The 12,742-nt window shown below is 33.0% G+C and overlaps 1 protein-coding gene across 2 annotated transcripts in view; it reads left to right on the top strand.

Moving 5' to 3' along the window:
• Window positions 1–12,742, top strand: part of DCN (decorin) — a 37,167-nt gene that overhangs the window by 904 nt on the left and 23,521 nt on the right. Inside the window, exons 1-2 of one of the 2 annotated variants that reach the window (XM_039869023.1) lie at window positions 2,260–2,433; window positions 3,206–3,431. In XM_039869023.1, coding sequence (XP_039724957.1) covers window positions 3,239–3,431 — 193 coding nt within the window. In that variant the 5' untranslated portion in view covers window positions 2,260–2,433; window positions 3,206–3,238. Of the gene's footprint in view, window positions 1–2,259; window positions 2,434–3,205; window positions 3,432–12,742 lie in introns of those variants that run through there. The other variant, XM_039869022.1, reaches the window with a different exon arrangement.

The raw sequence follows: 12,742 nt of genomic DNA, 5'->3' as shown, positions 1-12,742 counted from the left end.
TGTTAGTATTTTCAATGCAAATGAAGTTTTATTATAAGATACATTCACTGTGAAATGAGGTGTAGGTTATTTTTCTTTCTAATTTCAAAACAGGGTAACATGATGACCACTAGTTAAGTGGCCTCCTGGTAATGAAAATACCTGTGGTTTTTTCTTGCAATTGCTGTTTTGACCAGAAAAAGAACCAAATGCCTCCTATAGCTGCCCTTATTTATGGATAAATGTGGTTTTATTGTTTATTTTTAAATCATTTATATTATTATTGAGGTTTTTAATTCACCTAGTGTTAGGGGATTTTAACGTTACTCTGCATTTATAACTTCACTTATCTCCTGAGGGTTAAATTTTGACTTTTAAAGTCACTCTAAGGCATAAATGACATCGTAAGAATGTTGATCTGAATGATATAGTGAATTTAATGGGCTGAAGTAGTTTAAGAAACCAGAGATTGTTATTTTTGATGAAAAACTTATAAACTATGGCATTGAGCTTTAGTGAAGTAGTGACATTCTTAGCAATTTGCATTTAGGAAAGAGTCATCTATTTTGAGAACACAATATAGTTTAATGAAATTTAAAAAGTCAGTCATCTCAATAATAGTATCCCTAGTTTCTACATGGGCAACTGCTGTTTTTTTGTTATTTTTCTGATTTGTTAAGAAGAGAAGGAAATTACTAAAGAAATAAGTATTTACTGACCACATTCATTGTTTTAAGATGCTGAGTTTTCAGGTATCATGACACTAATTTAAAAGAAGTTATTTTATGGATGGATTTCTATAAAGTTCCCAAACATGTTATTATTATTCCCTGGGACATTCAGGGTTAAAATGCACACACACACACACACACACACACACACACACAGAAAGAGAGGGAGAGAGAGAGAGAAAGAAAGAGAGAGAGAAGCAATAGCAGCTCTAAGCTGCCTGTTTGCATTCAGCTTCAACTAAAAATAATTTTGTGTAGAGAATTTGCACTATTTTAATAAGAGTAAACAAATATAAATGATAGTCTTTTGAGCTGATGCTCAACATTTCCTTTTGCGGATTAGTGAAACAACCAGGCACTTTCTGCTCTAGAAAAAAGATCAAGAAGTGACATCTGCATTAATTCTAGTTGCTATTTAATAAATCTGCAATTACTTTGCTTCATTTTTCTTCCAAAATTGTGAGACATTAAATATGCAAGGCTAGCAAACTTGCGGTAAACCATAAACTTTGCATTTTAATATGAAACAGACAGAAAACCCCTCCCTTAGATACAATCCAAGGGAACACTGCCAAAACAATAGGGTCTCCGTTAAAAAGCAATATAGTAACTGGGTGGGAATGGGTTCCCAGGGAAAACCTGATACTGAACTTAAAGGAGCAGCGTGAATAATAATCTTCATAGTAATTTTAAATCAAAAGCCACAGACCCATATTGTATGAGCTGCCTTCGACATACTTCAGTAATAACTATAAACTAAGAACAGAAGTATAAGAAACTGAAAAAATATTTGTTTCCTCTCTAGTGGATCTAGACAAAAATTTCCAGAAGATACCATAGGGTTAGGGTATTCAAAGTTTTTGTTTGTTTGTTTGGTTTTTTTTGCATATGCTATAGTTGGATAATAACTCTAAATAGTTCTTTAATTCTAGTTATGAATGCTCAGCTTTAATTTGGATTCTTATAGGTGTACAATTCAAAGTAGAGATGATGAGACTAAAAATAATAATATCTGCATATGTTTTAAGAATGGGGTTTTTGTCTAGATCCACTAGAGAGGAAACAACTCAACAACACAGATGTTTATATCTTTAAGTGCTTGTTGAATGAAAGGATAAATATTGTATGGCTTTGTCAAAACTGTACTTTTTTGTTTGTTTACAAAATAACTCTATAGATAAAACTAAATAATATATAAGTCATATAAGAATCAGTTAGGGTATTGCATATGTGTTTTTTGGTTTATTAAAAATGATCGGTTTGAGAAAGTATCCAATAGAATTATTTTTAAAAGTGAATCTTTCTTATACCAAGTTGAGATTTTCAGTATCTTTTTTATGCTAGAACTGTGATATTGAAGAAAAAGATAATTTTGTGTTTAAAAATCACACTGACTGATTTCTTAGAAAAAAATTGAATAAGTTATGTTAATAAATTGATGGTCAATTGAGTCATTTATGTGCAAAATATTGTGCAACCCTGGGTACAAAACAAAGAATAATAAGACACGCCCTGAAGGAGTACATCTTCTAGTGGGGGTTGGGGGGGCAGACCAAGCATGCAAAACAAATTACAATATAATGTGATAAGTTCTTTAAAAGAGGTAAGAGCAACGTGCTTTGAGAACACAGAAGAGGGAGAAAGCAGCATCCTGCCTGGATGAGCCAGGGAATACACAGGGGAAGCTCTTTATCTCATTTAATCTTTACTACATTCTCACAAGGTAGGTATTTTAAATGGCAATTAGCTTTGAATGTCAGGGTTAAGTTGGGGACTAGGAGTGGAGAGAAAATGGAGAGGAAGGTGGCTAGAATATTAGTTGGTACCAAGTTATGAATGGTCTTACACATACCCCAGGGGATGTGGACCTTATTGACAAGCCATGGGAAGTCAAGGGCTTGCAGTAGAAGATTAATAAAACTAAATTTAATTTTTAGAAGATGACAGGCAGCAGAGTGGAAGATGGCCTGGAACAGTGGAAATATTCAAGTCACAGACAAGTTGGAAACTCTTACTATACTTACAGGAGTGAAGAGAAGGGCCTAGACCAAGATAAATGCAGTAGGATAGAGGAACGAGATTGGCTTCAGAGATATTTCTGAAGCAGGAATTAGAGATCTATCATGCATATAAACAAAACTTTATTTGACTGTGACATGGCTTGTGTTGAGTGAGCATCGAAAATTTCAACATGATTTATCCATAACAATTTTGCAAATAATGTGAATATATAGTATGTTGTCTTAATTCATATCCAGAATTCAAAACAAGTAGATTTAAATAACATTCAAATTTTCTTCATAAGCAAATAGCTATGCAAATTAGTCTATAATATACTTCTTCATCTTTTAAATACAATTCTAATGCTCTGCTTCCTGACAATAAGCAAAATATTATTATTTTATTATTTTTTACTTTTACCTATGTTCTCTCTAATATGGAGGTATTATAAACTAGGCGATGGTACTCTTCTAAACCTTTTGTTTGTTTCCTAGGTTCCTTAGTTGTGAAAATACATGAAATAAATCATGAAAGCAACTATCATCTTCCTCTTGCTTGCTCAAGTTTCCTGGGCTGGACCGTTTCAACAGAGAGGCTTATTTGACTTTCTGCTAGAAGATGAGGCTTCTGGGATAGGCCCGGAAGACGTAGAGCCTGTGGGACCAGTGTGTCCCTTCCGCTGCCAATGCCATCTTCGAGTGGTTCAGTGTTCTGATTTGGGTGAGTGGGGTGCAGGCTCTCTTTATCTACCTTGTTTGTTTTATTCCTGGGAATGGCTTCCTTAAAAGTTTAGCATTCTCAGTTTGGGTTTCAGCAATTCCAAACATGAGACACAGTGCCACCTAATGAGAAGTAAAGGAAGCAAAGTAGGATAGAAGGAAGTAGCTTTGAGATTAGGAGATGTTTTTCTTTCTTTTTAAAGTCATGGCTCCATCACTTTGCAATCTTGGAAACGTCACTTTTATTTTTAATCTTTTTAAGCATCATGGTTCCACTTCTATAAAATAAAATTTTGAACAAATCAATGTCTTCTGTGATTCCAGAGTGATGGTTTATTTTAATTTGATGATTTGTTTTCATGAAATCTTAGATATTAAAAAAACCTGGGCAATCTCTCTAATCTTAGCTTGCCCGGATAACAGAGTTTGAACCTTACTAAGTTGTAAAATATGAAGAGTTATCAGAAGCAAAGCAAGTAAATTTTGAGAACAAAAAATTAATCTTTCAAGTATCAAAATACTCCCTTAATCTCCTGGTCTTAGTTTTGCCTTTACTGCTGTTATTTTGTAATCTAGCTCTTTATATTATTTAGAAAGTTTCAGAGTAAATCTTTATAACTAAGGTATGGTATAAATATTCAGTATAATCATAGAGCATATATCTTTAGCTTAACACTGTAAATACAGTTTGATTTATCATCTTTCAAGAATAATTTAGCCTGGGAATTCTAAGAGTAATACACTCAGGAGATAAATCTCCAGAAAGTTTTAAGTCCCAGCAGATGGACCAAAAGAGAACAGATTTAGTTTACGTGACAGCTGATTCATGTTCTTCTTTTCTAAGTGTATTTTCTTATTGGAAAGAAAAAAGAAAAATAAATAAATCCTTACAAAATGATTCTACCATGGTGCAGTTCCTTGAGGAAGAAACCCCGTAGCACAGTAGGGCAATTTTTTTAGAAGTCCTATATTTATTCAAAACAGCTTTCTAGCAGGAGTTTGCAGGAAAAAATTGCTGCTAACTTCTACAGTTGAAACAAGCTACATACAGGGAATCAGGAAAACATAAAACATGTTAAGTAACAACTGAAAAACAAATAATACTGATATATATTAACGTAGCCTTTTGAAACTCACAGAAGTGTATAGAAACGCTGTAAAATGATTATTCTGATGGATTCATTCATTCATTCAACAAATATACTGAGGGCCTACAAAGTGTCAGATCTGTTCTAGGCCCTGGGGAGAAAGGAATGAAAAAGATGGATATGGTTCCTGTTCTTGTGAGTCTAATATTCTACTAGTGGCGATTATTCTTTTCTTGAATTCTATATTTGTTACAGGGAAGATTAGATTGCTACCAAATTCAACAAAAACTTTATAAGTGTTTAGAGATTCCCTGAATATTTGGTTTAGGCAGAAAAACAATGGGCTTCAAAATATCTGAACAAAGGAATGGTTATTTGATGGATATACTAGTGTTAAACTTTTTTGAAGTTACTAAAATGTCTGAGTCCCCAAGAAATATGATACAAATTCAATGTCACTTTGCCTCTAAACGAGATTAAAAGAATTCATGATTACTCTCACCACATACTATCAACAATAAAGTGTTGATATTTTTAAGGAAGGAAGATTTATCTAGTCACTTCACTGAAGTTTTATTTTTCCATAAATATAGTTTTAGTTTTTTGCATGATATATGGTCCATAAAGCTTGATTTTAATAAAAGCACTGGACAGTTTTTCAATTGTCTATTCATAAAAAAGTCCTAAGCCTATTGATCAAAACTAAACAGAAGAGTATAGTGCTAGGAAAGAAATATCAAGTTCATGGACTTGGGTGTCTCATGATAGTTTTGTTGTTGTTATTGTTTTGTTTTACGTTGTTTTTAGATGAGAATGTTTTCTGTTTATTTCTAAGAGCCCAGAGTGTACATCATTCCTTTATTACACATAGGCTTACCAACTCATATAAAAAAGAAGTAGTTAAAGTTGTAATAATGATTTGTTTTGGAAACCCATATTTAACCAAGATAACTAAGTAACAGTGAGCAATGGGCTCATCCAAGTTACTGTCAAGTCTTTATGAAATCACAGATATATATTTAAATACACTGTCAGAAATTCTGGTCAGATGTTTCTAAAACAGAAAATACATTGCTTAAAAAGAAGAGCAATCCACTTCTGTTTAAAGAAAACACTCTATTCACATTTTCAACTACTACCTAATACACACCTGCTCACTTTATGATTTGGGCAAGATGTTCAGAACCTTGATATCTTTATCTGCAGAAAAATCACAATCAGTCTTAGATATCCTGTTATATGTGTGAGTAGCTGACTTATAGTAGAGGCTCAAAGTATTTTTTCTATATGATGATTATATGGAGTAAAAGATGAAAGAAAATTAGAAAAAAAGCAAGGAAAGAGAAATGGACAACCTTATTTATAGTAAAGGCAATGCAGTTTATTTTATTTGTAACTTTATGTTATCTAGTGATCTGAACATGAAGCTTGCATTATTATAATAAAGAAAAAAATGCAGTGCACTTTGAAATAAAAAATGTGAATGCTTATTTGTATCAAAGACTAATGTTTTCTCAAGGATTATCCCAGAAAAAGCTTCTAATTAGCAGAGAGAAACTACAGTGTTAAAGGACACAATCCTTGTTACCATATTATCTAAACAATGTTTAATATAAACAAACATTTTATTAAAATATTTTACTATTTTTGCCACTAAGACTTTTGACAAAGTGAAACATCAAATTTCTAAACAGTTCTTTCAAAGCTAAGTAAAAACTGTGAAACTAGAAGAGAGTAATGACTCCATAGGAAAACTTGAGACTTTCAGGAAGATACACTGTTTTAGTTCCTAGTTCAAGCTTAGCAAAACAGTATTACATTGTATTTTTCTGGAGAATAATGGATTGAGAAAGCAAACATTTCTTAACCTGTCCTAGGAAATAATGAATTCTCCATAGGTGTTGGCCAAACTGGTTTAACTAAAATCGTTGCAATTTAGCTTGTAATTTGAACCAGAATTTTATAAGGCTCATTTCTTCTTTCTTTATCTGTTCTCCTAATTGTAGTATTTACAAAAAATAACAGCATAAAAATAAATGTAAGAATAACAAATTCAGAAATCTGTGTGTTACCTTAAAATAATAAGCTCACAATGCAATTCATATTTGTCAGATCTTTTAAAAATGTCCTCATATGGATTCTGTGACTGGATGCTCTGTTTTATGTTCTTTGCGTCTTGAAGGAAGGCGGTTCCCTTTACTTGTGTGCTCTTTGGATCAGCCATTCATCTTTGGATCAAGAGTTACCAAATAGCATTACTAGGTACTGACTTTCATCTTATCGCTAAAAGGAAGATCAGCCCTGACAGATACAATAAGCACAAGCATTGTGTTTTAACTATTTATCCAAATTAAAGTAATAGTTATTGATACATTTCTTATAAACAAGTTTCAAAAGAATTGAAAATACCTTTTGAAGTTATTTTATAATGGAAAGAACTTGGGTTATGCCCTTTAACACCTCAAACTCAAGCCCTGATTTACCATTTATTACCTGTAACTTTGAAACTTTCAAAATTCATTTCCTCATTTGATAAATGGGAATATATCCTCTATATTTTGAAAACATTTAAAAAATGTTTTATTATAGTAACCGTTACATTCAGTTTACCATTTCAGACATAGTTGTCTAATAACAAGAAGATATTTCTGATATATATATATATATTTATTTTTATTTAAAATTGAGAATCTCCAATAAGTATATGACTTATCTAGCTGGAGACAAAATAGTGTCTTCTTTCCCTTATGCCCTAAATATGGCCACATTGCCTTCAGATGTAAATAGACCAAAGTTAGAAAACTGTATAATTACTAAGCAATTCTGTGTTCTCCAAACACCATTTCTTTGTGGGGGAAAATGGGTTTGGAATGGAGAACAATGAATCACTGTTATTTTACAATCATAAGTGATTGCATCCACATACTGTAGAAATGATGCCAGGAGATGGAATGTTTTGTTTTGCCATGTAATAGCATTGTAAATAACTACTAGGTCCTAAAATGTACCTCATATTGCAAAAGATATTTTAATTTTAAATAAAAAGTCAGGTAAAAAATGTACAACTCTCTAAAATTCATAAAGTTAGTTTTCCTCTTTTTTTATCATTTTGCTTCAACTGGTGTAAATTGTGGTAGTAGTCACCACTTGGGACGTACTATGACACAGCTTTTCTCTTGTCTGGGGAAACTGGTTTTCTAGAAGCAAATCTTATATATCAGCTAAATAAACTGTTAGACTTTTCCCATGAAATCAACCCAGAAGAATAAAGTAAGGATATTTTGTAGAGGGGCAGAAAAAATTCTGGAAGCTCAGTTACTTTCATGGTTTATGTGTGGTAGCAGGGATGTGGGGTGACCCTAACTAGGAGTTTAGATACATCAAAAGAGCACCTACAAGATGCGGTATGACACTACGCACAGAGCATTCTCAATGGGTCACCTAAGTTAGTATTGGGTAAGGGTGGAGTACCACAGATCTTCAGATGAAGCAAGAATAATGCTCAAGAGTGACCCAGGTAACCAAGGCTCTTGACTCAAAGAGTTAAACGTGGGCAGGAGAAAGAAAGGCGTCAAAGAAGGCCAAAGGAAGCTTCAGTCTCCTTGACCTGACTGAAAACTGACACATCCCTGGGTTCCTTCTCAGTCTCAGGAGGGAGAGTGAGGCAGCTGTGTGGGATCAAGGCATTTGGTTAGACTGCAGCTGTGACAGCTGTGATACATTCTCCTTTGTAAGATCATCCCTGGCTTCAGACGACAGGATGGGGATAGGTTAGCCAGAATCTCATTTCCCTGAGTAAAAAGAAGAAATGCAGAAGGCCCTTTAATCTTAACTTTTCTCCTTCAAAAAGAGTAGCAAGAAGATTATATATTCCCTTGAATATAAGGATAAAGGAGAATTAAACCAGTTTGCAATCCAGCCTTAATAAAAGGAGGAAGCCCTGTAGCACGTACATCATAATGCTCAAGTTTCAATTAATTTTTAACTGCAGATTGCTTTGAGGCAACTTCTGTGCTCGTCAACTTCTGTGTTTTCACTGTAATCTACATTTACCTTTATTATTCTATGACGATTAATGATATATAATAATTATTCAATATTTTTAATTACCTATTTAAACACTCAATTTCTCTACCAAAAGGGAAGGATGGCAATAATTTATCTTTGTAGATCATCTATGCAACAAAATGCCTTACACTTAATTAGCTTTCAAACATAAATAAACTCTTGATAAATGAATAAATGAACATATGCATGGCTTAGTGCATGGATGAGCACAGAATTCTATAGCATTCTTGAATATACCAAGCTGCAAACAGGAGAGAATATGTCTAACCAAGAATTAGATGTCATGGAACTGCGGTTCACCTTTTCCTATTCTCTTTGAGGATGACCAGAGAACCAAAAAGCTTAAGCCTTCCTTGAGTTTATTTGGAAAGGCAATCTTATTAAAGGAGGAAGCTTCTGATTTTCAAATGTGATCCAACTATCATTATAGTCAAATTGCCATTTTTAAGAGGAAAAGAGGAAAACAGATCAGGTTTTATGATGGAACTTGGACTTCTAAATATTGTTTTGGTCACATGCCCAAAACTGAAATGTGTCAACATTATCCTAATTATTAAATTGAAGACAGAATTACAAAAAATATTGTTGGAAATCAATATGAATAAATCTTGGAGTCTGGACCCCTGCCACAGGGCAGGAAAAAAATAAAAAGCATGATGTTTTAGGACAACCTGGTCTTTGTCCAACATAATGTTTACCAGATTGCTGACACTGGCTAGCTGAACAATGCTATTCATCACTGAGACAACTAGGGGGGAAAAAAGCAAAATTCATATTACCCTTTATTTCGGAAGTGATTTTCTGCTCACCTCTTAAGTAGAGTTTTATTTACTTTAATAAACAACTCTATCTTTAAGGAGATAAAGTTCTGTTTACAGAATTTGGGAAAGCAAATAAATAATTTGGGCTAGCCTTAGAAATTACTGCATTTTAATGAAAAATTTAGAATCATTAAAGTATGCTTATTGAAAAATAATTAAATTTAAGAAACCACTCTATTCTTCTTACTACTGTTGAATTAAATACTAACTCAAAATTTGGCAATTTAAAAATATAATTTTACTTTGCTCACGATTTAAGGTACAAGAAATTTGAGCAGGGCTCAGAAAGGCTGTTATCACTTGGAGGCTCTCTTGCATTTGCAGTCAGGTGTTGGCTACAGCTATGGCCATGGAAAGGTTAGCCTAGAATAGACACTCAAGAAAGACAACTCACTCTTATGAGTGGCAGTTGGTGCTGCTGTAGCCTGAGAGCTCTGCTGCTCTGTCACCTGGAGTGCCTCAGGAGGCCTCTCTAGCATGGTGATCTCAGTATAGACAGACTTCTTTCTTACATGGCCTGTGGATGCTCCTAGAGCAATGTCCCAGAAGAATTGGGTAGCAGTTGTACAACTTTCTTTGACCTCACCTCAAAAGTCATGCTGTGTCACTTCTTCTATATTCATTAGTTCATAGAGGCATTTTGAGGCCATGCCAGATTCAAAGAGAGGAGATTTTTACTCCATTTTTTGATGGATTTGGACAAGTTTGTATTGCATAAGAACATATGAGTAAGAGATATGATTAATATTATTTTTGAAAAATGTAATTATCTATACACTCACTTAGATTTATATATATTTATTGATTCCCCCCCCAAAAAAAAGAGAGAGAAAGAAAATAAAAGAATAGCCTACCATAAACAAAGAGTTATATCTTATAAATTTGCAAAAGAGTATCAGATTTACTACCATTAAAACAGGGTTTAATTGACCGTGAACAGTTTTTAGGGGCTCTAATTATTTGTTGAGAACATGTATTTACTAAACTGAGAGGTCCAAAGGTAGAGCTTGGTAGGCAAGCTCTGCAAAGGCCCTGAACTTCATGGGAGGAATGATGAATCCAAGAAGACCACAAAATGACTGACAAAAACCCCACTCAGTATTAAGACCTCTAGGTGAAAAAACTGTGTAATATACCTGCATCAGAGATTTCAGCTTCCAGGATAATATGCATTATAATTGTATTGTGCAGAAAAAAGAAAAAAAAGAGAAAAAAAGAACAATTTCTTGTCACAGACTTACAGACCAATATATCAGCAAGATAATTAGAGTTGTGACCTCTCATCTCCTTATTGATAATAATTATAGATACTAATAATTGGGACCCTGTTATGTACCCTGGTAGGAGATTATTTTATAAAATAGCTTATCGAGTTCTCACAAAAATTCTGTGAAGGATGCAGGAACATTGAGGTGTAGAGAGTTTACACATTTGCCCACTGATCTTAAGGCTCAAAATATGGACCAAAATTAAATTTCAAATAGCAATCTTATAAAAATATGTCATAGAAACATTTAAAAATATACAAAACCTACAAAGTAAGATAAGAGATAGGTGTGTACCCATCACCAAACTTTAGCAAGTACCAACTAACGCCAGTAGTTTCCTATACATCCCATTTACTTTCCCCCTTTGGTATAATTTTGAAGCAAATTCCAGACATCATATCACTTTATCCAATAATATATCAGTATATTTCTCTAAAGGATTAAAACTTGTAAATAATACGATCATAATAATAAAATCACACCTAAAATTAAAAAGAATTTCTTAATATCATCCAATATTCATTCGATGCATACATTTCCAATCATCTTATAAATATTATAAATGTTTCATTTTATTTTTGTATGAATTGGTATCCAATGAAATACATACAGTGCAATCATTTAAATAACTCCAATGTCTCTTTTAAACTAGTTTCACCAACATTTCTTTATTTTCCCATTCAAATTATTTGTTGAATAAATTGGGATTTTGTTGAATTATTTTCTTTAGTGGACTTTAGAATGGTCTTTTGACCTGTCTACTTCTTGTAAATTGGGAGGTACATCTAGAGGCTTGATCAGATTCAGGATTAATTATTTGCTTGCCTGATTGTTTGTTTTTGACAATACTAATCCATAATTGAGGGTCTGTTTCTTCCTCCAAAGGTTTATAATCAACCCCTCCCCATGAGAAATATATGAAAATTATATGTTGTGCAAAGAAACTGTTACCATTGGATCTGTCACCATGTGGGACAGAAAAGTCAGTCTTCTTAAGATACATAAGTGATAAAAGGTTCCTTACAAATATATAAAGACACATAACAAAGTGAGAGCGATTTTCAGGAGCAGATATTAGAGATGATATGTTTGATAGTAGCGTTCATTTCTAAAATGTTCCTGGAAAACCAAGAATCAAAAAGAAAATTATGATTATTATAGCCAGTTATATCTTAATACTTCAGAGGAAAAATAAGAATTCTCCTGAAAGCAGGATGAAAACATAATTTTATCAAAACATAGAAGAAAAGGTCTTGAAGTCATAACCTATACTGTTCACCATGGGACAGCAGGAAAGACTATGACTTTAAAACTAATCAAAAAGCTACCTCCTGTGTGCAAAGCAGGAAGATCAAAGCTCTGATGAAAAACAGTCATTTGTCCCTGCTTATCCAGAGCTTACCAAAAAAAAAAAAAAAAAAAAAAAAAAAATCTAAATTGCAGGGTAATACATCAGAAGCTTAAACATAAGGAGTTTGGAGGATGAGGGTCTTCATTATCAGGAGTGGCTGTGATGAATATTATAGAGGAGAGGGAATAACGAGTATGCTTTAGAGGACTGTTAGAATGAAATAGAAGGAAATGAATGAGTAGAGTATTACATAAAACAAATGATATGAACAAAAACGAGTAGCTAGCAATAAGCACAGTATGTTCAAGAGACAGTGTAAATTAACATCTTTTAAAAACATACACAGATTTACATGTACAAATAGCACATTGATCAGGTAGTTCTAGAGTGAGAACTCATACCACTTTGGTCTCGGTTTAGTTTAGCTATGAGGCATCTTGGATAAGCCATTTAATTTCATTGGGTTTCTGTTTCTTTACCTATGAGATGAGAGTACTGAACTAGTTTAGAAATTTTCTGATTACTGGGACAAGTAAACTTTTTGAATGATTAAAAAGTTAATTATTTATTAAAATCAAAACCAATGTTAAAAAGTTAATTATTTATTAAAGTCAAAACCAATGTTAAAAAGTTAATTATTTATTAAAGTCAAAACCAAATCCAGCAACATCACAACAACCAGCCATCTGCTATCGGAATCTTTTTTTTTTTTTTTT

Source organism: Pteropus medius, unplaced genomic scaffold, assembly GCF_902729225.1.
Source record: "Pteropus medius unplaced genomic scaffold, Ma_sr-lr_union100, whole genome shotgun sequence".
Taxonomy (NCBI): domain Eukaryota; kingdom Metazoa; phylum Chordata; class Mammalia; order Chiroptera; family Pteropodidae; genus Pteropus; species Pteropus medius.
This window is presented reverse-complemented; position numbering and strand designations above follow the sequence as displayed.